General features: G+C 34.8%; 1 protein-coding gene across 1 annotated transcript in view; it reads left to right on the forward strand.

The window, feature by feature from the left end:
- Positions 1-26,233, forward strand: part of RpL7A (ribosomal protein L7A) — a 68,218-nt gene that overhangs the window by 5,192 nt on the left and 36,793 nt on the right. The window contains exon 2 of the mRNA XM_090396530.1: positions 13,295-13,415. Coding sequence (XP_090252656.1) covers positions 13,295-13,415 — 121 coding nt within the window. The remainder of the gene's footprint in view (positions 1-13,294; positions 13,416-26,233) is intronic.

Genomic DNA, 26,233 nt, shown 5'->3' on the forward strand with positions numbered 1-26,233 from the left:
AGTAATGACTTATTTGTGTCCTGATAGAAGTCCAGTAAATACTTACCATTGTTATTAGCTTTGCCCTTTTCTCCAGATTTTTCCAAAATATTATATCCTGTATTAATTATATGAAGAGCAAAGGCTTCAATTCGGCGACATATAAACTTATTTAAGTTAAGGGATATTACATCCCATATTGTTTCATAGCCGAATAAGAAACTCAAAGAGTTTCATGCCGAATATAGTAAATATATAAAGTTCGGCGAGTCCAAGCGTAAGCAAATACCTGGATAGTGTTACAACTGACCCTTTAGGGAGTGCAACACTGAGGCAACTCATGGTAAAGGTGGGGCAAGCTCCGATTAGTATTCTTGATATTTCCCCATAATGTGAAACCCAGCTCCTAGGAGCTGTATTATTGTTCTACATTATGAGTGAGTGAGAGGTCACTACCCAGACCGGTTTCAACCTTTATTGAGGTCTCATCAGTGACTAGGTAGACCTAGAAATACCAAGTTTGTAGCAAACAGAACTTACATATACCCTACTATGAGAATTGCCAAGAAGGTGTCCTAATAAATTATTAATTATATGAAGAGCTTAAAGCCTTTGGCTCTTCATATTCTTAATATTATTGCTACATATGAGCCATTATAGTATTGCTATTATTATTATTACCACGTATGTGCTGTTCATCAGGGATCTGAGTTACATACAAATCCGACTTAAAGACATTCTCAGGAACGTATCTCGTTCATAACCTGGCGACTGCCCGTATATACACATTTTTATTTTATTTATTTTATTTTTTTTTGACTCCCACCTGGCTATGAAAAGTAAACCTATAGTACTGTGGATGAGTTAAAGGTTATACAGTCATACCCTGACTGGTCTCAATTAACTAATATTTTGTATGTTTGTATGCAAAATTATACCTGAGTTACGCGAATTTGACTTGCGCGCATTTTGTTGGTCCCACCTACCGTGTAACTTCGGGGTATGACTGTATATATTTTTACATAATCCAGTAATCCTGCTGGACCAAACTTGGATTTCAAGCCACTCAGGCCTGAAATAAGTGGTGCATTGTTCTCGCATGGAGCAGTGAAATTCATCTCCACTAAAGGTATTCACAACCATGGTTGGATTCTAACCTGCAGCCTGTTGGGATAGTAGTTACACTATCCATTTGGTCAACCAGACTGATTTAATGGTCATGAATCCTTCAGGCACTGATCTTCTAGCTCTTCATAATAATGTGGCACCAAGCTGCTGATCTTTATGCTTCTATATATCTTCTCTCTCATGCATTTATTATTATTTGACATCTCCAGGGAGTCCAAAGGCTCATCGAGGGAGGGCACCTGCTCTACAACTCTGTCTCCACCACTCAATCCACCAACTGACCGCAATTACACCAATGGCATCTACTGCCGGCAACCACCACCACTAGTATTTCCATAGACAATCACAAACATCCATTCCCATGGTGGGATTCGAACCTGCAGCCTTTTGGCTGGAGAGCGGATACGCTAACCACTCAGCCAGCCAGGCTGGCGCTTGTCTACCTTATAGCCATTGAAACTCTATAGATTAGACATCTTAATTTTGAGAATTGAGTCAACTGCACAGTAACCCATTCTGAGAAACAAAGGTTGACAAATTCTGGACAATAATGAATTCTTGAGCTTTACATTATTAGTGAATAGATAGTTTTTTGCTATGAATTTGAAATATATGCTAATGCCAATTTATACAGCCAAAATTTAAATTCTAACTGAAATTATGAATTATATTGTGAACAAGAGTTTGTTCCTTTGCATAAATTAAGCTAGGAATATATCCAAATACTTTTTTTTTTTGCATCATTTCCATTATCACTGTTAGTGTATTATAAACTCATGTAATTTGTACTATCCACATGCAGAAATTTTCTAAATTATATATTTCTATATAACAGTTTAGAAAATATTTGTGGGTAGTTCAACAAATTGTGGTGGTACATTCCTACATTAAATATACCTCTCATGCACCTGATTCATCTTCCTAGAATCTAGAGCTATCCTTTTGAAATTTTCTTATTGGTTACTGTGTATTCTGAAACCAATCATTTGTACACATTTATAAAATTATTTAAGAGATTTTAAAAATTTTTTCAGTTTTGTTAACCTTGGATGGGCAAAAGGTTTAGCTTCCTGTTTTTGGTAGCAAAGATGACTTTTAAATCATCCAAGGTGACATTAAATATCCGTGTTTAATCAGGGTTAGTGCCATACTTATCCCTTTCATGGCTTGGATACATCTGAACTTGACACATTTTTTAAAATTTTTGCAATTCTCAGATTTGCCAAAGGTTTAGTTTATTACTTTAGGTAGTAATGGATAGCAATGATAACTTAAATTATTCAAGATAAAATTAAGTGTCCATTGTTAATCAGGATTAGTGTTATACTTTAATTGTATCCTTTCATGACCTGGGGACAGCACAACACTTTATTGGGTTTTGAAATCCCTACACAAGTGTTTTCTAAACTTGCCCAAACAATCATGCACTCATCTTCACTGATTATTTTTGAGGTATGTGATGCATGCCATTCATCTACACTTGGATGAATTATATTGTGATCAAGTGTTTGTTTACTCCTCTGCAGTAAATTATTAAGCTAGGAATATACTTACACTTAATGCAATGGTTTCCCATAAAATTATTAAGTATATTATAAATAGGCTCTCAGGCAATTTGTTGTACTATCCACATACCGAATTTTTCTAGGTTATTATATATTTCTATATAGCAAGTTAAGAAACTTGGATAATGCAACAAATTGTGGTTAGTACCTGATTCATCTTCCAAAATTGTAGATCTAGAACCCTAATATAATTAGACCATGATGCCCTACATCATGTATGTGCACTACATGTGTCATTGTTTAAAATACTGGTTTTTGTACTTGTTTAATTTGGAAGTCATACTAAAGATGCCTATGATACTAGGGTGAAAATTTTATGCTAATAAAAATGCGATTTATACTATTTATTAATTGTAATGTGTAATTTTATCCATTCTCTGGTAATTTAACGCAGCCTTTTATCGAAATTCTCTTATTGGCAATTATTTGTACTCATTTTTAAAATAATTTTTCCAGTTATCCTTGGATGGGCAAAAGGTTTAGCTTCCTGTTTTTGGTAGCAAAGATGACTTTTAAATCATCCAAGGTGATATTAAATATCCATGGTTAATCAGGGTTAGTGCCATACTTATCCCTTTCATGGCTTGGATACATCTGAACTTGACACATTTTAAAAAATTTTTAAAATGATACTAGGGTGAAAATTTTATGCTAATAAAAATGCGATTTATACTATTTATTAATTGTAATGTGTAATTTTATCCATTCTCTGGTAATTTAATGCAGCCTTTTATCGAAATTCTCTTATTGGCAATTATTTGTACTCATTTTTAAAATAATTTTTCCAGTTATCCTTGGATGGGCAAAAGGTTTAGCTTCCTGTTTTTGGTAGCAAAGATGACTTTTAAATCATCCAAGGTGATATTAAATATCCATGGTTAATCAGGGTTAGTGCCATACTTATCCCTTTCATGGCTTGGATACATCTGAACTTGACACATTTTTTAAAATTTTTGCAATTCTCAGATTTGCCAAAGGTTTAGTTTATTACTTTAGGTAGTAATGGATAGCAATGATAACTTAAATTATTCAAGATAAAATTAAGCGTCCATTGTTAATCAGGATTAGTGTTATACTTTAATTGTATCCTTTCATGACATGGGGACAGCACAACACTTTATTGGGTTTTGAAATCCCTACACAAGTGTTTTCTAAACTTGCCCAAACAATCATGCACTCATCTTCACTGATTATTTTTGAGGTATGTGATGCATGCCATTCATCTACACTTGGATGAATTATATTGTGATCAAGTGTTTGTTTGCTCCTCTGCAGTAAATTATTAAGCTAGGAATATACTTACACTTAATGCAATGGTTTCCCATAAAATTGTTAAGTATATTATAAATAGGCTCTCAGGCAATTTGTTGTACTATCCACATACAGAAGTTTTCTAAGTTATTATATATTTCTATATAACAAGTTGAGAAACTTGGATAATGCAACAAATTGTGGTTAGTATCTGATTCATCTTCCAAAATTGTAGATCTAGAACCCTAATATAATTAGACCATGATGCCCTACATCATGTATGTGCGCTACATGTGTCATTGTTTAAAATACTGGTTTTTGTACTTGTTTAATTTGGAAGTCATACTGAAGATGCCTATGATACTAGGGTGAAAATTTTATGCTAATAAAAATGCGTTTTATAATATTTATTAATTGTAATGTATAATTTTATCCATTCTCTGGTAATTTAATGCAGCCTTTTATCGAAATTCTCTTATTGGCAATTATTTGTACTCATTTTTAAAATAAGTTTTCCAGTTATCCTTGGATGAGCAAAAGGTTTAGCTTCCTGTTTTTGGTAGCAAAGATGACTTTTAAATCATCCAAGGTGATATTAAATATCCATGTTTAATCAGGGTTAGTGCCATACTTATCTATTTCATGGCTTGGATACATCTGAACTTAACACATTTTTTAAAATTTTTGCAATTCTCAGATTTGCCAAAGGTTTAGTTTATTACTTTAGGTAGTAATGGATAGCAATGATAACTCAAATTATCCAAGATAAAATTAAGTATCCATTGTTAATCAAGATTAGTGTTATACTTTAATTGCATCCTTTCATGACCTGGAGATAGCACTTTTTTCAGGGTTTTGAAATCCCTACACAAGCAGGGATTTTTGGATATTACCCAAACAATCATGCACTCATCTTCACTGATTATTTTTGAGGTATGTGATGCTTGCCATTCATCCACACTTGGATGAATTATATTGTGATCAAGTGTTTGTTTTTTGCAGTTATCCTTGGATGGGCAAAAGGTTTAGCTTCCTGTTTTTGGTAGCAAAGATGACTTTTAAATCATCTAAGGTGACATTAAATATCCATGTTTAATCAGGGTTAGTGCCATACTTATCCCTTTCATGGCTTGGATACATCTGAAGTTGACACATTTTTAAAATTTTTGCAAATTCATGACTAAAATTATTTGCAAATAAAATTATTGGAAAGTACATGATACCAACAGCCCTGAGGCAAAAACTTGGACCTTAAAATAAGGAAACTGGCTTTTGAAATAAAATGCTTCAGAAAAATCAATGGAACTCATTGTACAGAACATAAGGCTAATGCACAAGTGCTGCAAGATCTGAATACAGTAGTCCTCCCTCCCCCTCATCCAAGGGGGATATGTTCCAAGACACCCCATGGATAGCACTGAACCCTATATTTACTATGTATTTTACTATGTCTGGTTTGAAAGCACTATGGAGGACACAAGATCTAGGGCAAGACCAAAATTTAATATGGCATAAAGTCCTTAAATTGCATTGAACTTTCAATGTTGTTGGCATATCTTGTTTTGGACAGAGAATGGTAGAAGGTGTGAGACTCGGCCCATCTTGAGGATCAAAGAATAGAAGAAGAAGAATGTTTGTTTAAAATATAGTTTCAAAGTCATATATTTTGAATATATATCGATTCCCGTTGACAATGTGAGGAGCTTAAGGATCTTCCTCAGTCATAGCCAAGTTAACTGACCTTGGGCATGGACAGCAGGGTTCTTCCCCCCCTCCCCATTTATCTGGGGTTTTTCATCCTGCAAGCAGGCAAACCGGCCCCATGAACACACGGATACAGTCAATGTATCTGTGTGTTCAAATACATGAATATCGTCCTTAGTGGATGCAGCAGAGGAGTGGCGAACCAGCTGCATTAATATGCCAGTAAACCCTCAGACGGATAAGAAGGATAGGATGAAATATGGGAGTTTTGAAGTGCAGTAGCATTCGTGATTGCTTTTTATTTTTATTCATCTCTGTAAAGAAGATATTTTTATTCTGAGTGTTTAGTATTTACACAAGGTTTCAATTCCAATTGGTAATGGTTTTTAACTGTTTCTTTTAGAATCTGGAAAATCACTGACTCAAGACCAAATACAAAAAATATATACATTTAATAAAACTAAAACAATATATACACTTTAAATAAAATTACATAACTATAAAATGGTCCCTTTTGACGAAAAGTGATTTAGCCAGTCTCATACAGCGGTAGGGGGTTTTTCATTCCCTAGAACAGGCAATCCGGCCCCGTGAGCATATGCTTCTACACATATGGACACCTCCAGGAATAAGGAGTAACCAACCTATTCCATAGGATTTTGGTTCTGAATACTTACACGGTAAAATGTGTAGGTCTATACGTGAGTGTAAATTAGGACAGGAACTACAAAATACTGGATCCAAGGTCTTTTAAAATAAATCTACACCTGAGAGATTTTCTTATCCAAAAATGTTAAAATCACCCATTCTATTACTGGATTGTTTAACATATACTTAATCACATCTACCAGATTAAACACTTTGTTTTCACAATAATAAAATGTTCATAGTCAGTTTTTTTGTTAAGGGTCTTTTCTGAAAATATAAAATTTCTTCTTTTCCATGGGATCCTTTCTTATCACCCTTATGTAGCATAAAATATTATTTCTCCTGTCTCGAGCGATACTAAATGCTCTGTCAGCTGTCAATCACCCATCAAACTCCTCAGTGAGCATGCATACTCCATGTAAATTGCAAGCAAAGTTACATATAATGACTGACACATTGTCTCTGTTAGCAAAAATAGAATGTCTAAACAAACCACCACAATTATCTCAACACTTAACAATTTTAAATTACAATAAAAAATTGAAAGTGATGACATAACTATCAAAATCTAGTAAGTACATCAGTTTTTTAAATGCTTTACATTTCATTTTGACAATAATAATAATATCAATGTGTACATTGCAAGTGCCGATTGTTATGAAACCAATATATATATAAATGTGTGTGTATATCCCACATAAATATTATTGATACCCAGGTAAAACTGGAAATGGACTCCATTAAAGAAGAATTTTTGATACAATAACATATGGTCTAGCCTCTCCCCTAATTTACAGAAAGCTCTAACATCTTATTAGATACTATGATCACTAAAGCTGATAAAGGTGACATAGTTATCATTTATAAAGTTTATTATTATAATAAAATTGAAGAAATCTTGAATGACCAAAACATATTAAAAACCTAATGATCCCAGTCTCATGAAACCGATTGATTACATAAATTGTTGTTTAATTTGTATATAAATGATATAGGAAATGGATTAAAGGGAGATATTCAGTTGTTTGCTGATGATGCAAAGTTGTGTAGTGCAATAAAAAATCAAGCTGATGTTGAAAGTTTGCAGGATGATTTAAATAAGCTGGTAAAATGGGCAAAAGATAATGAATGTCAGTTCAATGTGGAAAAGTGTAAAGTCATGCATTTTGGGATTAAAAGATTACCAGCTGTGTACTACATTGATGGAAAGGTACTCCAAGAGATTGATGAGGCTAGGGACTTAGGGGTGTTGGTAGATAGGGAGATGAAGTTCAGAGGACGCATTGCTAAGGTGTCCAAGATTGCACATAGGATTACTTGGTTGTTGAAGAACACACTGACATCCAGAGATAAAGAGGTTATTATTCCCCTTTATAAGTCATTGATACTTCCACATTTGGATTACTGTGCTCAGGTCTGGTCACCTGGATTCCTTGGAGATGAGGAAGCTGTGGAGAGGGTTCAGAGAAGAGTGACCAAGTTGGTGAGTGATATAAAAAAAATGCCCCATACATTGATAGATTGAGAGCTTGAGACTTCCTTAAATTTGCATTCATACCATGTTCATACATGGCATGAATGCAAATTTAAGGAAGCCTGTGAGATTATTACCAACCACCCCAATCTGAACAATAATGATGGTCTAAAAATCCCAAACATGGAAGGCATATATTCGACTCACGGAACCTTCCTGTCTAAGAGCAACTATAAACATGACTGTAGAAAATTCAGGATCCTGAATCAAAAATAACAATTGTAATGCCAAAAGCAGGACATCTTTGTTACTGAAAGAAAATTATCTGTAAGAAAGAATGTGTTATCAGAAATAGAATTTAGCTTGATCTAGTTTATAAATTTTTTTTTCCACTAGAGGTCATGCCAGTAGAATAACTTGTGATCAATTCATTGTTTCTCTAGCTTACTGTATATAATGTAACTTAGCTTGTCTTGTATATTTGTATATGCCCCAAATGATGATCTTAATATGAAGATCGAAACGTTGGGATATTAAAAGTTATTTATAACACGGTTGTAAAGTCCATAATTTCTAAAATGAATTCATAACAAAATTTAGTTACATTTCAGAAACTATAGCCTAAGAAGTGTCAGCAACTCTATAAACATCCATCATATCTATGTGATTTTGAAGAATTGGAAGCTTCACAATATTATAATTACCCCAAGTTATTCAGCCATTAAAAAAAAAAAAAAAGACTAAAAATTCAATGTAGCCATTAAAAGTGAAACTACCTTTTTCACTTTTTATCTTGTTTCCTTCCCTCAGGAGAACACTTCATAATTCTGAAGATATGTTAAATCAGCTTCAAAGGAAAAGCTGTCTGTTAAATAATGAAGCTGATCAAAAATGTAAATTAGGAGTCTTAAATTTACTGTTCAGTCTTTATATCATTTGAAATATTGAATGCCAAGTTTATTATTATTAGACACCTCTAGGGAGTCTAAGGACTCATCAAGGGAAGGCACCTGCTCTACAACTCTGTCACTGCCACTCAATCCACCAATTGACCACAACTACACCAACATGATCTACCACTACACCACTAGTATTTCCAAAGACAATCGCAAACATCCATGCCCACGGTGGGATTTGAACCCGCAGCCTTTTGGCTGGAGAGCAGATATGCTAGACACTCAGCCAGCCAGGCTGGCAGTTTAAGTTGTACTTTTGAAAAACCAGTATCTAGTAATTGAAAGTGCATTTTTTTTTAGTACTTATCCCTTTCACATTCAAGAATAAAAAGCAAGCTTTTTTTATTTCAAGTATTTTTCTAGCACTTTGTGTATTTCTAAATGTTTAAATTTGAACTTATTGTTCACAAAATTTATATTCTTTACTGTACTTAATTGTAATATCTGTAGTATTTTGAAAGTAGTGTGAATATTTTAGAACTACTCCAGCCCTTGTTAGTACTGAAAAAGTGGAGTTTTCAAAGTATTTGGTAGCAAGGATCACTTTTTAATTAAACAAGGTAAAAGTATTCTATAAAGCTCCCAGTTTAATCAGGGCTAGTATTGTTACTTAACCTATTCATGAAATTGGGAACATTTTTTTTTTTTTTACAAAATGTCTGTAAAAGCAGGGTATTTTATAAGTCAAATAGGACTTGATTATTTGGTGCAATACAGGTTGTTGGAATTTTTTAAACCTGAGATGAGCTAATCAGTAAAATTTTGAAGTTAACCAAGTTTATGGTATTCTGTTAGACTTACAAATAAACTAGCATTTCCTTCATTTTTTTTTTATATACTGATATGTTCAGAGTAGACTTGTTAAATATTTCTCACTTTGCATAAGAAAAATGATTGCAACAATTTTGCCTTCCATTTTTCTATATTTTGTCACAGAATTTTGTGTACTATAGTCTAGATAAGCCAACATTTTGAAAATATTCAATGAGAATAATGATGCAGGGACTACTCAGCAATAAATTTGTTTACTGATGTTTTTAAACATCAAAAATGAATAGGTAGTAGTATTGCTGAGTGTCATTTTGGCAAGTGTCAGTTTTTGTACACATATCGAAGGTCTACTTTTAAAATTATTTAAACAAATCAAATTTTTTAAATTATAGAAAATTACAATTATCTGGCATATCGGCAAAATGTTATGAGATTATTCTGCATTAGGAGTCTGCAGGCAGAATTTTTGTACTTGTAGACCAGCATTCATATTGTTAGCTTGATGGCTAGTTATCAGGTGTTTAGGAGGGAAAAAAAATTGTAAATTTATGTGCAACTATTAATTTTCCCCACTAATTAATGTCTTTTACTCCAATCATGCAGTCGATCACGTTGATCAGCTAGCAGATGGCAGCTGCAAGCTCATCAGTATATGTGACTGGCCAAGCCAAACCGAAGTTGCAATTAGTGTTGGATACCAGGTTATTTATTGTATTAAGTCTTAAAATCAGAAGTAATTAGCTTTACAGTTTTACAATTTTATTTTGTTAATTTTAATATCAAACTTTAGTGTCAGATGGCATGAATTTCAATAACTTAGATAAATATTTTGCCAGCTGCACAATATGTGCTTGAGGGACTGTATTGCATTTTCCTATGAAATGAAAGTTTTCATGAGACCTCTCCCACCCATGAAAAGTTATAAACCTATAGTATGTTAGTACTATGGGTTTACTAAAGATTTTTTAAAAATATATTTACAAAATTGTACAACACTTTTGGAAGACTTCCTGATTAACTGGTGAATAATCAGCCAGTTAAATACATTGTCTTTATGCACCATTTGACTTATGCAGATTTTCAGATTACACAAAAATCTTCAGAATAAATTAATCATGTAAGTCAAGTACTGAAAATTCTAACAAATTCCATGTAAGCAAAAAAAATTTTCAGACAGACTCATGGCATCTGGGGTTCCAGTATTGATGATGTGCACTTCCACTCATCTGAACCTGATTTTATTCATCACTGAACCTCAGCTGGCATCCTCTGACTATATCTCATCTTAACTTTCTCATTTGCCTTTTGCCAAAATGGTGGGATATATGCACCTGTCAGGTCTGATATCTCATGCCATAGGCTGTCAGACATTGGGTTGCTTTGTATGTGATCTGCTTTGACTTGAAATTCATACCTCACTGTTGCCTTCATTCTGCCTTTGCAACTCTCCTGTGTTTGACTATCTGAAAATTATTTACATGCAGTCTGGTTGCCCAGCATGAAATGGTCTTCCTTGGAAATTTCAGTCTTTGTAATTCAGACTGGTATTGATTTAACCAGTTAGTAATGATGTAAATTTTTCATGTAGTACTATCATATCCTGTACACCCCTTGAGGGTACATATCAGGAATTTCATGATGATTGATTTAACCCATTTTTCACTAGCCCACAGAATTCTGTATAGTCCTTATCATTATCCCAGCAGCCTGGACCTTTTCTTAAAACTCCTGGGATGGATCGATAGTGTCGACTCCACTTAGCAAATCTGAACTTGGCCTTGTACATGTCTCATTTATCCTTCTGCAAGTCAGTCTCTGCCTTATATCCTCTAGCATTGCAACAGTGCCAATTGGGATTACCTTTATGGCTTTTCCATAGTATGATTATTGCTTCTGTTCTGACCTAATAACCGAAATTATTTTTGCCAGGATGAATGGCTTTACTCCTCAGCTGGTTCTCTGACGAATATGCCAAAGCAGTCATTTACAATACATAGCAACTGGGGAGGGGGACTTTGTAAGAGCCGAGTGCACTAGGCTTGCCTCCTTGTCAGGTGACAGTCAGTCCTTCTGGTCTATCATCTCTGTCTATGGTTCCCAACTTCTATTCCGTATATCCACCTCTTATTCTGGTGGTGCAATGGTAACATTTCCAGAAGATAGTTGCATCTCTGAGCATCTGTCTTTTTCTCAACTCTTGTTTGGACAACAGGCCAAACAAGTCTCCTGCTATTCCATGAACTTTCCATAATTTTCTCTTTGATCTTTCATCAGGAGGACATTAGAAAAAGATAGTACTATTGATACAAGTCTCCTGGCCATAATCTCTCTCTCTCTGCCCCAGTACTAACATCCATTTTGTGTCACCTCTACATGTTATTGTACTAGTCTGTCCAACAGCATGGAAGCTAGATGTTGTCCAGTGTGTTCCCCAAAAAAAGGGAGAAATCAACCATCATACTTGTCCTGTTTGTTTTCACTTCTACCAGTTGCTTTGCTAGACTGACCAATTGCTTGGCAATAATTAGTATGGATTCTGCCATTCTTGCTCCACAGCAAGTCTCATAAACAACCTTACCAACTTTTGAATGGAGGGGAGGCCATGGAAAAAGTTTAGAGAAACTCAAATGTTCTCTCTTGATATTTCCAAGGCCAAGTCTGTTATTATGGCCTTCATTCCCAGTTAGCTAGCATCTTAGTCTTTCTCTTGCACTTTTTGGAGTGGATTGCCAGCTTTCTCACTGGTTGTCACTGGAAGTGTTTGGGGAATGGCTGTGCTTTGACTTGCACTTCATTCTATATAACAGCGATCTGTTCCGACATTCATAGCTTTGCTGATCACAAGTACTCTACGAGATGGACAAGGATAACTTGGTGAGTTTTAATACTACCAAAATGCAGTCCTTTTTCCTTTTCCAGAAGAAAGACCATGGTTCACTCTCCTGTACTTTTGACAATATTCTTCTTGCCACCTAGGAACAGTTTTTTTTTAGTTGATTTTTGAATCTAGCTTGTCCCAGTACATCCCCCCCCTCTCTTTTTTTCTAAACAATACTTTTCTACTGCTGAACTAATGGTGCTTTATAAATCACAAATCTATCCTTAGAATGGTGTTTTCATATTTGGGGTGGTGCTACTAAAACCTTGGAGTTCTTGATTGTATCCAGAATTGACATTTATTTAATAGATCTTCTCGATCTCAGTAACTCTGTGGCTTTCTCATAGATGCTTGATTGCTGAATTGTATTTTTTTATAAGTATTGTCATAGACACTGCTTCACTGAACTGGCCACTATCATTCTTCCACTTTTTTCTATGTTCTAACATGAGACTGCTGCTGGCCAACATACATATCAGCTCAAAACTTATGAACCAAATACCCCACCTCTTCCGTATACTGTTTTTTTTTTTCTTTGATAACCTCAGCTCTTCAAGAAACATCAAATTCCTTCTCCCCCTTTCATATGACAATGGTGCCAAGTCTTGAGACATCTTGTGCTGGCTGATTACTTAACAGGTTAAATAAACATTTTGCTCACCACACAAAATGTACTTGAGGACTCTATTGCATTGCCCTATGTCAATGAAACGGTACTTTCAGTATAGTGGGAAAATAAAAAAGCAAAACGTAAGTAATTCTTTTAAGAAACCAGCTCAGATTAAAAATAATAATAATACAATATAAAAAAAAAGTAATGTTTAAAACTTTTTATCCAAAAGGATAATAAAAAACTTATTTTATTAAATAGATACTTTTTCATTAAAAATGTTATTTCTTCAAAATACACAAATTTAATATTTTCTGTTTTCATATGTAGATTAAAGGAAAGAAGGGAAAGAAGAAAATTGCACCACCTCCACCTTTGGCTGCAAAGAAAGTTGAACATAAGAAGGTTGTGAATCCTTTGTTTGAGAAGCGACCACGGAATTTTGGAATCGGTGAGTAAGCTAGCATGCCTGGGGCAGGTGGCCTATGATGCTTATTACTGTATAAAGCTAGGCCCTAGCTCAGAACTCATTGCCAGGTAGGCAGTGAATGCATATTTTTACAATAAAACTACATATAAGCAATATTCAACAATGCTAAAAAATTAGCAGTGCTGATTGTAGCATTAATTTTTTTGTGACAGTTTCAAATGACTAATCATAGCAGGAATTTATTAGTAATAAGTGCTCTGAAATTAAATCTAAGGGTATATTGCTTCATGCATAGATATTTGGCAGTTATATTACAATATATATTAAAGTTGTGCTTCACATTTTTTATGTATTCCTACCCACAAAATCAGTTTATAATACATTAATATTGTGGGTGGGCTAAGGATTTTTTTTTTTTTTAAGGCTAAAAAATGTTTCTATTTCTGGTTTTAATTTTTTCACAATCTGGAAACCCTGCTCCAAATACCAAACATGCTCACATTCCTTCAGGCCTCCAATAAGGTGGACAGCGGTCTCACACTGGGCAATGAAATTGATCTCCCACTTAGACATTTGCAAACATCCGTGCCCACAGCTGCTGAATTCAAACCAACGGCCTGTTGATTGGAGAGCAGATGAGCTAACTACTTAGCCATCCAGGCTGGTGATGTATGAAGCTAATGCACAGAGAATTAACATATGCATACAGTGGCTATATATCACAATTTTTTTTTTTCCATTTCCTAGTGATGTGGCATGAGTGTTTAAAAATTGTTAGGAAATATTTTTCTGTATTTCTGTGTACATATGTGTATGCTTAAATGTAACACAATAATGCTACTGCATTGGCTGCACACACAAAATCTATATATAAAATGACTAAAACTGCATCATAATGTGAAGATACCATCAGTGATACCAAATTCAGCTTTAGAAGTGGTTTGAGTATGGGAGAGGCTTTTTTCTATTCTCAAATCTTATTCCAAAAATGTAGTGACCAAAACAAAGTATTCATTTCTTCATTGACTTCAAGAAAGTGTTTACATAGTTAAACACACTGAAATGATTGAATGAATTATTAAAAAGAATTGGATTAAATGGTAAAGACATTAGGATAATCAATCTAATTACTGGAACCAAAAGGCATCTGTTCAAGTTGATGACATTATTACAGCCTTGATTAATATCAAAAGAGCAGTAAGGCAAGGATGCATGCTGTTGCCTCTCCTTTTTAACATATACTCAGAAGCCATATTTCAAAAAAATCTTAAAAGAGAGGAAGGAATTAATCTAAATCGTAAAATCAGTAGCATTCGATATGTTAATGACACAGCTTTTCTGGTTGACAACATTCAGAATTTTCAAAATGTCCTTGAACTAGTGAATGAAGAGAGTGAAAAAATAGGATTGAGAATAAATATCACCAAAACTAAATTCATGTTCATAAGCAAGAAACCAATTCTTAATTCAGCACTTGCTCATCATCATCATCAAATTCCTGCCATATACTCTCAAGGGGGGGTGTACAGGATATGATAGTACTATATGAAAAATTGACATCATTACTAACTTCCTATCTACAATTTTCCTCCAAATCAGTCTGTTACTTGTTAAGACTCCAACATTATCAGATCTTATATTTCTATCGTCAAAGGCACTTTGTACCATATCAATCCACCTATATCTTGATCTTCCTCTGGGTCATTTTGCTGCCAACCTGGCAGAGAACACTTGTTTTGCTAATCTTCCTTCGCTCATTCTTTTTAAGTGACCATACCACCTGAGATTAGCTCTGCTAACGCATTCCTGGATGCTGACAATGTCAAGTTCTTTCCTAATATCCTCGTTTTTAATATGATATTGCCATTGATGCCATCTGTTCACGCCTATAATCTTTCTCAGGACTCTCATATCTGCAGTCTCTAGTCTTTGGTCAAGTGTTTTATTTCTGACCCAGCTCTCAGATCCATAAGTTATAACTGGTTTGAACACTGTCTTGTATACAGCTAATTTAGTGTTTTGACTAATTTCTCTCTTATTCCATATAAATTTATTCCGTTGACTTCCTACCATACCAGCTTTGTTAATTCTGTTGTCTATTTCCATATTTAATTTACCATCTTCACTAAAAATCATGCCCAAGTAGCTGAAATGTTTTACTTGTTCCACAGGTTCTCCGTTCACAATGCAGTTGACATTTTCAACGATTCTGCTTATTTTCATTGTCTTTGTCTTTTTATTGCTGATCTTCATACCATATATATTACAGAGTTATTCAATTTAGTCAGGGAATCTTATAGTGGATTTATTTAGAAGTATGACATTGTCTGCATAAAGCAAAGAGCTGATTAACATCTCTAATTTTGATATTGTGCTTAATACCACTTTCCTTCATAATGTGATCCATATAGATAATGAATAACAGAGGGGATAATGTACATCCTTGTCTGACACCAGATTTAACATTAAACCATCTTCCTGTACTTCATTTCTAACTGCTGACTTACAACTCAAATAAAGACTATGTATTGCTTGATATAATGTCCCATTAACGCCATATAATTGTAGCATTAGGAAATTAGGAAATACCTCTGTAATTCTCACATTCAGTTTTATTTTCCTTTTTATATATGGGTACTATGAGAGCACTACTCCAATCATCGGTAATTAGTCCCTCTGTCCAGCTCTTCTGAACTATGCAGTGCAGCCACTGTAAGACTTTTACCACCACATTTCAGCATTTCTGGTTGAATATCATCTACTCCTGCTGCCTTTCCACATTTCAAGCCTTTGATGGCTTTTACTACTTCAAGTGCTTGTTGAATGTTTTATACCATTGCTATCACTTCTTGTTTCATTTAGCAATTTTTCAAAGTAATTACTCCATACTTCAAGGATATCTTTTTCTTCCGTTTTCATGTCAAAGGGTCAAAGCTGTATAACTGAGAGGAGACCTCCACATAGCCTTTAAAGGAATGCGGAGAACCGACCAGGGCTTCTGACCTAATGTCCAATCCTCACCTTCTCGTGGTGCACCCTGTTGGGTATCTACTTGGATACTGAACGGACGAGGATGGGCTGGCAATTTGGGATTTAGCCGACCAAATTGTATTCTTATTGGTTAAACCAAAATATAGAATGATGGTACAACATGACAAAATTTCATGCTGACTGGGGCGTCGCCCGGTTAAACAAGGCCCTCGTTGTTTTCGCCAGGGAACCAGGGCGAACAGCGAAAAGTCAGCTACTGGAACAAATCTGAAAACAAACCCCAACTCAACATCACCAGAGTTAAAGATTGGTACTATCAACGTAAGAAGCCTGCATGGCAAAGAAATGGAGCTAGCTAAGGAATTAGATAAGTATCCGATCGACATAATCCAGGTGACTGAAACAAAAAAGACCAAAACTGGTGGGATCTTTCTGAGCAATAAATACAAAATGTTATATTCAGGCAATGACAATCACGGAAAAGGAGTAGCTAAACACTAAACACAAGTCCAGTCTTCTTGAATAGCAGGCAGTCTCAAGTAGAGTGATGTGGACAAATATCAGAATCGGAAAATGGACAATAAGGCTTATTTGTGCCTATGGTCTCACAGAAGGTTCAACTAAGTGGAGGAATTTTTTGAGGCTTTAGAGAAAGCAACTGACACAATATAAAAAGGAAAAGTTGGTCCTTGTTAGGGATCTAAATAGCAGGAAATGATTGTCAGACATACAAAAATATTTTGGGAAAATTTGGAGAAAAGACAAAAGCTAATATGGTAAATACCTGTTGGTTTTCTGTTCAGGACATGGACTGGTTATTACTAACACAATGTTCCAACATAAAACTGTGCACAAATTCACATGAAGAAAAGAGGCTAGGAATAAGAAAAGTCTCATTGACTATGTTATTGTTGATAGTGATGTTTTCTCACTGGTGCAGGACACCAGAGTGTACGGAGGATTTGAAATTGGAAGTGATCACTATTTAGTCCTGAGCAGGATAAAATTGAATTTCATATTGAAAAGAATTACATGTAAGAAAGTTTTAAAGCGAATAAAAGTTGAGCAGCTCTCAGATGTGAACTGTAGACTAAAATACACAAAGATTATTGAAGAAAAAATGAAAGAGTTTGAGAACAGGAATCAAACCTTGGAGATTCAGTGGCAAACTCTGAAGAAAACATTGATTGATTATGCCAGAGAGGCATGTGGTGAGGTTGTTTGTAAGGATAAAAAAATCAGAACTCCCTGGTGGACACAGGAAGTTAAAGAGGCAGTGAAGGAAAAGAAGAAAGCATACCAAAAGTTCCTGGCAAATAAGTCAGCTTTTGCTCTTAGAGAATATAGAGACAAATGCAAGAATTGTAAGACAAGTTGTAAGACCAAATACTGTGTAAAACTAGCTAAACAAAAGTCATGGAAGGACTTTGGCAAGAATATAGAAAATAAATATCAAGCAGGTGGCAAAATATTCTGGAGTTTGTTGAAGAAACTTAAGAATGGAGGAAAGAGATGATAAAGGTGACATGAAAACGGGAGAAAAAGATATCCTTGAAGTATGGAGTAATTACTTTGAAAAACTGCTAAATGAAACAAGCAGTGATGACAGCACAGTGGTAAAAAACACTGACCAGGCATGCAGTCAGGAATACATATCCATACTTGAAGTAGAAAAAGCCATCAAAGGCTTGAAATGTGGAAAAGCAGCAGGAGTAGATGATATTCAACCAGAAATGCTGAAGTATGGTGGTATAAGAGTATTACAGTGGCTGCACTGCATAGTTCAGAAAGCCTGGACAGAGGGACGAATTCCCAATGATTGGAGTAGAGCTTTCATAGTACCTATATATAAAAAGGGAAATAAAACTGAATGTGAGAATTACAGAGGTATTTCTCTACTGAGTGTTCCTGGCAAGATCTATGCAAGTATACTTGAGAAACGGTTGAGAAGAATTGTGGAAGAAAAGCTTGGTGAAGAACAAGCTGGATTCAGGCCAAATAGAGGCTGTCAAGATCTGATCTTCACTTTACGACAAATAGTCGAGAAAGAATGGGAATATAACAAAGATCCGTATTTAAGTTTTGTCGATCTGGAAAAGGCATATGACAAGGTGCCAAGAGAGAAGCTATTCAATACGCTGCAGTTATATGGTGTGAATGGGGCATTATACCAAGCAATACTTAGTCTTTATTTGAGTTGTAAGTCAGCAGTCAGAATTGAAGGAAGTACAGGAAGATGGTTTATTGTTAAATCTGGTGTGAGACAAGGATGTACATTATCCCCTCTGTTATTCATTATCTATATGGATCACATTATGAAGGAAAGTGGTATTAAACATGATATCAAAATTGGAGATGTTAATGTCAGCTCTTTGCTTTATGCGGATGATGTTATACTTCTAAATAAATCCGCTACAAGTCTGCAAGATTCTCTGACTAAATTGAATAGCTGTTGTAATAGATATGGTATGAAGGTCAGCAATAAAAAGACAAAGACAATGAAAATAGGCAGAATCATTGAAAATGTCACCTGTGTTGTGAATGGAGAACCCATGGAACAAGTAAAACATTTCAGCTATTTAGGCACGATTTTTACTGAAGATGGTAAATTAAATATGGAAATAGACAACAGAATTAACAAAGCTGGTATGGTAGGAAGTCAACGGAATAAATTTATATGGAATAAGAGAGAAATTAGTCGGAACACTAAATTAGCTGTATACAAGACAGTGTTCAAACCAGTTTTAACTTATGGATCTGAGAGCTGGGTCAGAAGTAAAACACTTGACCAAAGACTAGAGACCACAGATATGAGAGTCCTGAGAAAGATTATAGGCGTGAACAGATGGCATCAATGGCAATATCATATTAAAAACGAGGATATTAGGAAAGAACTTGACATTGTCAGCATCCAGGAATGCGTTAGCAGAGCTAATCTCAGGTGGTATGGTCACTTAAATAGAATGGGCGAGGAAAGATTAGCAAAACAAGTGTTCTCTGCCAGGGTGGCAGCAAAATGACCCAGAGGAAGGCCAAGATATAGGTGGATTGATACGATACAAAGTGCTTTAGACGATAGAAATATAAGATCTGATAATGTTGGAGTCTTGATAAGTAACAGACTGATTTGGAGGAAAATTGTAGATAGGAAATTAATAATGATGTAATTTTTTTCATGTAGTACTATCATATCCTGTACACCCCTTGAGGGTACATGGCAGGAATTTGATGATGATGATGAAGTTCTTTTAATGAAGCAATTCTTATAACCATTAGATAGAAAGGAAGAAGTTATATATTGTAGTTCTTTCTCTAAAAGATCGTCTGAAGAACAAAAGGAGTGGGCCCAATGAACCAGTGTTTTAATAGTGCCTACCTTTTGACTGGGATGGTGATGAGATTCTGCATGGATATAATGGCCTGTATGAGTCTTCTTTCTATAAACTGAGAAATGTAGGTTACCACCATCTGGTTGGCGAAGAATTAGAAGATCTAAAAAGGCTAACTGCTTATTTGATTCTACTTCTAGGGTAAACTTGATTCTAGGATGAAATGCATTTAACTTAGTGAGAAATTGTTGAAGTTCATCAGAAGAGCCATTCCGTACAGCAAAAATGTCAGACATATCTGATCCAATGAGTAGGTCTGGGAGAAATGTTGTCAAAGATAAGTTGTTCAAAATGTTCTATAAAGAAATTGCAGATAGCAGGAGAAAGAGGATTACTCATTGCTGTTCTTTCAATTTGTTGATACAACTTATTTTTAAAGGAAAAATAACCAGAATTTATTACAAAATCAAATATGTTTACAATGTCTGAAGGAAATTCCTGTTGTAGTAATTCAATACTTTCCGAAAGAGGCACATTTGTAAATAAAGAAACATCTAAACTGATCATATCAGAAACGTCCAAATGAAGATCTGAAATTTTATTTTTGAAATCCAAAGTATTTTTTATATAAGTATCAGTTCTTCTAGTTGAAGAGGAGAGTAAATTTGATAAAAATTTTGAGTAAAATTTTGAATAAAAATACAATAATGCAAAAATAATGCAAGCTATTATTCTTGTAGTGCTGTCATAGTATCCTATGCCTTTAGGGTACATATCAGGAAATTGATAATCACTTGCATATAAAATGTAGTCATCATCATCATCATCAAATTCCTGCCATGTACCCTCAAGGGGTGTACAGGATATGACAGTACTACATGAAAAAATTACATCATTACCAACTTCCTATCTACAATTTTCCTCCAAATCAGTCTGTTACTTGTCAAGACTCCAACATTATCAGATCTTATATTTCTATCGTCTAAGGCACTTTGTACCGTATCAATCCACCTATATATTGGTCTTCCTCTGGGTCGTCTTCCTGCCAACCTGGCAGAGAACACTTGTTTTGCTAATCTTTCCTCTCCCATTCTATTTAAGTGACCATACCACCTGAGATTAGCTCTGCTAATGCATTCCTGGATGCTGACAATGTCAAGTTCTTTCCTAATATCCTCATTTTTAATATGATATTGCCATTGATGCCATCTGTTCACGCCTCTAATCTTTCTCAGGACTCTAATATCTGCAGTCTCTAGTCTTTGGTCAAGTGTTTTACTTCTGACCCAGCTCTCAGATCCATAAGTTAAAACTGGTTTGAACACCGTCTTGTATACAGCTAATTTAGTGTTCCGACTAATTTCTTTCTTATTCCATATGAATTTATTCAATTGACTTCCCACGATACCAGCTTTGCTGATTCTGTTGTCTATTTCTATATTTAGTTTACCATCTTCAGTAAAAATTGTGCCTAAGTAGCTGAAATGTTTTACTTGTTCCACAGGTTCTCCATTCACAACACAGTTGACATTTTCAATGATTCTGCCTATTTTCATTGTCTTTGTCTTTTTATTGTTGACCTTCATACCATATCTATTACAACAGCTATTCAATTTAGTCAGAGAATCTTGCAGACTTGTAGCAGATTTATTTAGAAGTATAACATCATCTGCATAAAGCAAAGAGCTGACATTAACATCTCCAATTTTGATATCAGATTTAATACCACATTCCTTCATAATGTGATCCATATAGATAATGAATAACAGAGGGGATAATGTACATCCTTGTCTCACACCAGATTTAACATTAAACCATCTTCCTGTACTTCCTTCAATTCTAACTGCTGACTCACAACTCAAATAAAGACTAAGTATTGCTTGATATAATGCCCCATTGACACCATATAACTGCAGCATATTGAATAGCTTCTCTCTTGGCACCTTATCATATGCCTTTTCCAAATCGACAAAACTTAAATACAGATCTTTGTTATATTCCCATGCTTTCTCGACTATTTGTCGTAAAGTGAAGATCTGATCCTGACAGCCTCTATTTGGCCTGAATCCAGGTTGTTCTTCACCAAGCTTTTCTTCCGCAATTCTTCTCAACCGTTTCTCAAGTATACTTGCATAGATCTTTCCAGGAACACTAAGTAGGGAAATACCTCTGTAATTCTCACATTCAGTTTTATTTCCCTTTTTATATATGGGTACTATGAGAGCTCTACTCCAATCATCGGGAATTCGTCCCTCTGTCCAGACTTTCTGAACTATGCAGTGCAGCCACTGTAAGACTTATACCACCATACTTCAGCATTTCTGGTCGAATATCATCCACTCCTGCTGCCCTTCCACACTTCAAGCCTTTGATGGCTTTTTCTACTTCAAGTATGGATATGTATTCCTGACTGCATGCCTGGTCTGTGTTTTTTATCACTGTGCTGTCATCACTGCTTGTTTCATTTAGCAGTTTTTCAAAGTAATTACTCCATACTTCAAGGATATCTTTTTCTCCTGTTTTCATTTCACCTTTATCATCTCTAATTCCTTTTACAGCACTCTTTCCTCCATTCCTAAGCTTCTTCAACAACCTCCAGAATATTTTGCCACCTTCTTGATATTTATTTTCTATATTCTTGCCAAAGTCCTCCTATGACTTTTGTTTAGCTAGTTTTACACACTGTAGCTTTCTTACATTTGTCTCTGTATTCTGTAAGAGTAAAAGCTGACTTATTTGCCAGGAACTTTTGATATGCTTTCTTCTTTTCCTTCACTGCCTCTTTAACTTACTGTGTCCACCAGGGAATTCTGATTTTTTTATCCTTGCACACAACCTCACCACATGCCTTTCTGGCAGAATCAATCAATGTTTCCTTCAGAGTTTGCCACTGAATCTCCAAGGTTTGATTTCTGTTCTCAAACTCTTGCATTTTCTTTTCAATAATATTTCTGTATTTTAGTCTACAGTTCACATCTGAGAGCTGCTCAACTTTTATTCGCTTTAAAACTTTCTTACATGTTATTCTTTTCAATATGAAATTCAATTTTATCCTGCTCAAGACTAAATAGTGATCACTTCCAATTTCAAATCCTCTGTACACTCTGGTGACCTGCACCAAGGAGAAAACATCACTATCAACAATAACATAGTCAATGAGACTTTTCTTATTCCTAGTCTCTTCTCTCCATATGAATTTGTGCACATTTTTATGTTGGAACATGGTGTTAGTAATAACCAGTCCATGTCCTGAGCAGAAATCCAACAGATATTTGCCATTATTATTAGCTTTGCTCTTTTCTCCAAATTTTCCCAAAATATTTTTGTATGTCTCACAATCATTTCCTACTCTGCTATTTAGATCCCCAACAAGGACCAACTTTTCCTTTTTCATTGTGTCAGTTGCTTTTTCTAAAGCCTCAAAAAATTCCTGCACTTCTACCTTAGTAGAACCTTCTGTGGGACCATAGGCACAAATAAGTCTCATTGTCCAGTTCCCCATTCTCATATTTGCCCACATTACTCTACTTGAGACTGACTGCCATTCAAGAAGATTAGCCTCGTATTTTGTGTTGAATACTATAGCTACTCCTTCTTTTCCTTGATTGTCATTGCCTGAATATAACATTTTGTATTTATTGCTCAGAAAGATCTCACCAGTTTTGGTCTTTTTTGTTTCATTCACCCCTATTATGTCGATCTGGTACTTATCTAATTCCTCAGCTAGTTCCATTTCTTTGCCATTCAGGCTTCTTACGTTGATAGTACCGATCTTTAACTCTGGTGATGTTGAGTTGGGGTTTGTTTAAAATGTAGTCAAGTAATTTAATTCAGTTCTAATCGAATTTCTGCTATTTGCGTGAGACAAGCTACATACCTGCTTTACTAATCTATTTTTTTATTTAAAAAAAATGATTATTGTAAATAGACAATAAGCTGCTATTTAATCCGCTTGATCACTGTGTTGAATATAATGTAAATTTATATCTTCCATATATTACCTCTGTTTCACCAAAGTTAACTAAAATTCTCAAACAAAATCTGCTCTTTCACTCCTAACTACACTCCACCCTCACGGTACAGCTAAACAAACCCAAATATGGCACTTTAAAGTAACCAGGAGTTTGTCTTTGTAACTGCAGTGTGCCCTATTTTGTTCAGACAGAAATCCATTGAGCTGCAAATTGAGGAGCATGTATAGCAGAGCTAGAGGCATTGCTCTATCTAATCACGTTCTTAATTCTACTAACCCTGACGATGGAGATTCTATCACTCACCCAGCTTCTAAAATGTTTTTTTTGGAACAGATCAGAAAACAGTTTTAGATGCTGTGATGAGCTTGAGAGAATTATTATTGAATTCAGAGAAATTATCCTCAATCCTCTGATTGTTACTCCTCAGCTAGCTATCCAACTTTCATGTATGCAACATGCCCAACAATGCTATGGCATCTAGAATACATCTGTTAGTAACTTAATTTATAGCTGTTGTTCTCTTATAATGTATATTTTTTGTATTTCTCTTTTCGTGTTATGCACTTGACGAAGTCTTCTAAGAAGACGAAACTAGTCATAGCCTAGTGTCAATGCATTTAAAAAGGAATAATCTGCTAACTGAATTCCTCTTCTAAAAAAAAAAACATTGCTTTTTTATGTAGGATCACCCAAAAATATGAACATTGTTCTAGAGTTGGGCTCTAAGGTTTGGAATTTACATAGGTTATCTTGCTTACATTATTGTCCTTTTCTGTAGACAGATTTTTGGAGGCTGGAGTGTGCCAGGAAATGCTAGAGGTGTAAGGTTGCCTGAGAAGAAATATCTTGTCTAGTATTAACAAAGGTGAATTGATCTGTTCTTCCAAGAAAAGTTGACACTGTTTTAGCAACATTAAAATTCAGTCTTCTCCTTTCTGGAGAATAATAAGACCTGTGTTTAAAGCATTAGTTAGGGATTGTCTTGAGGTATGGAATTTGCACTGTTTTGTTAAATGAAACTGAATGGACTACATCTCTTCATTAGCAGAACTGTAGTTGAGATTGTCAAGTTTTGGGATGGGGATGAGTGTGGGTTATTGGTGTAATTGCTGTTTTTACTAATTGTGGAGATATCTTGGCATTAAATTGACCATTGTCAGTAATATAGTTGAATTTGATTAACAGATCAGTAGTGTGATGCTAATGCCACTTGTGATACAAGAAATCGTATTATGGAAAACTACGGTCCCAAGGAAGGCACTAGAAGAATTGATTCTTTTGTGATATGGAGGTACAGAAGAGCATTGAGGATCTTATAAATTCAGAAAAGAAATGAAGTTTTGGAAATGATGGGCACTAAACTGGAACTAATAAAGAACATACAAAAAAGAAAAATATCATGTATGGATCATATTGTGAAGAATGAAAGTCTTCAAGAAGATTTATTAGAGAGATTTAAGGTAAGAGAATGAAAGGAAGGCAGTTACACACATGGTTCAGAAAAATAAAGGATTGGCTTTGTGCAGAGAGCAAGAGAGAAATATATGTAGATCTTGATAGCCAATCTCCTGAATGGAGATAACACTTAACAGACTTAACAGAGTTAATCCACTGGCAACAGCAGTGGATTAACTCTTGTAGTGAAGTTAGTTTGATATGCACATTATCCATTAATTAATCCTGTACACAGGAAAAAAAAAACCCTGAAATGGTTGTCTACAAGGTTAGAAAACTGATATTTCAACTTTTATTTCATGAGAAATGCAGACATTTTCTGTAAACTTTTCTCTGTTGAGTCTCTTTAAAATTTATTATACTGCCACTGTCTTCAGATAAATTAGTCGGACAGATTCACTTAAATTGTATGGCACATGGCTTACTCATTCAAAGATTGTAACACAAAGAAGCATAATAAACTTTTTTTTTTTTGTTGAATCTTCACCATGATATAGAACTACACTACGGCAAGTACTGCTATAATAATATAATGAACAATAAAGACCCACCCCAAGTTCCATATAATCAGTGCTGTTTTAAGCCTACTTCTGCAAACAGTAAAAGCATCAAAATTTAAAATTAAAAACTGAATTGCCTCATAAAGATGTCAGAAAATGTAGAATTGGGGATGATCCTGTAGGAAATAATATTACATAAAATTTATTAGTAGTTTATATTAAACTAAAATATAAATGGGGTTAACTGTAGCCCAGGTCAGTAAATAAAAAAATGGCAAGAAACAGAAAGGCTGTGGCTTTGGAAGTTATACACAGACAATAGAATTTTTATTTGCTTGAACTCCCTGTTATTTGTCAGTATAGACACTACTTGCCAAAGTTTCATGAATATAAAACCTTATTCTGCATGGGTTTTTATTCTCTTTTCTAATGCTTCATTTTTATGCAATTTAATTCTTTGAATAAATTCATCCCACTATTTTGCTCTCTTGAACGACTGAGCAACCTTCATTTGATATTCAGCTTTGAAGTTTTAAACTTTTTAGTTATTAAGTCTAGTTTTTTACATAACATTTAAATTGATCTAAGAC

The sequence above is a fragment of the Typopeltis vanoorti genome, chromosome 8, assembly GCF_054136105.1.
Source record: "Typopeltis vanoorti isolate ZY-2024b chromosome 8, IOZ_Tvanoo_1.0, whole genome shotgun sequence".
In the NCBI taxonomy this organism is placed as follows: domain Eukaryota; kingdom Metazoa; phylum Arthropoda; class Arachnida; order Uropygi; family Thelyphonidae; genus Typopeltis; species Typopeltis vanoorti.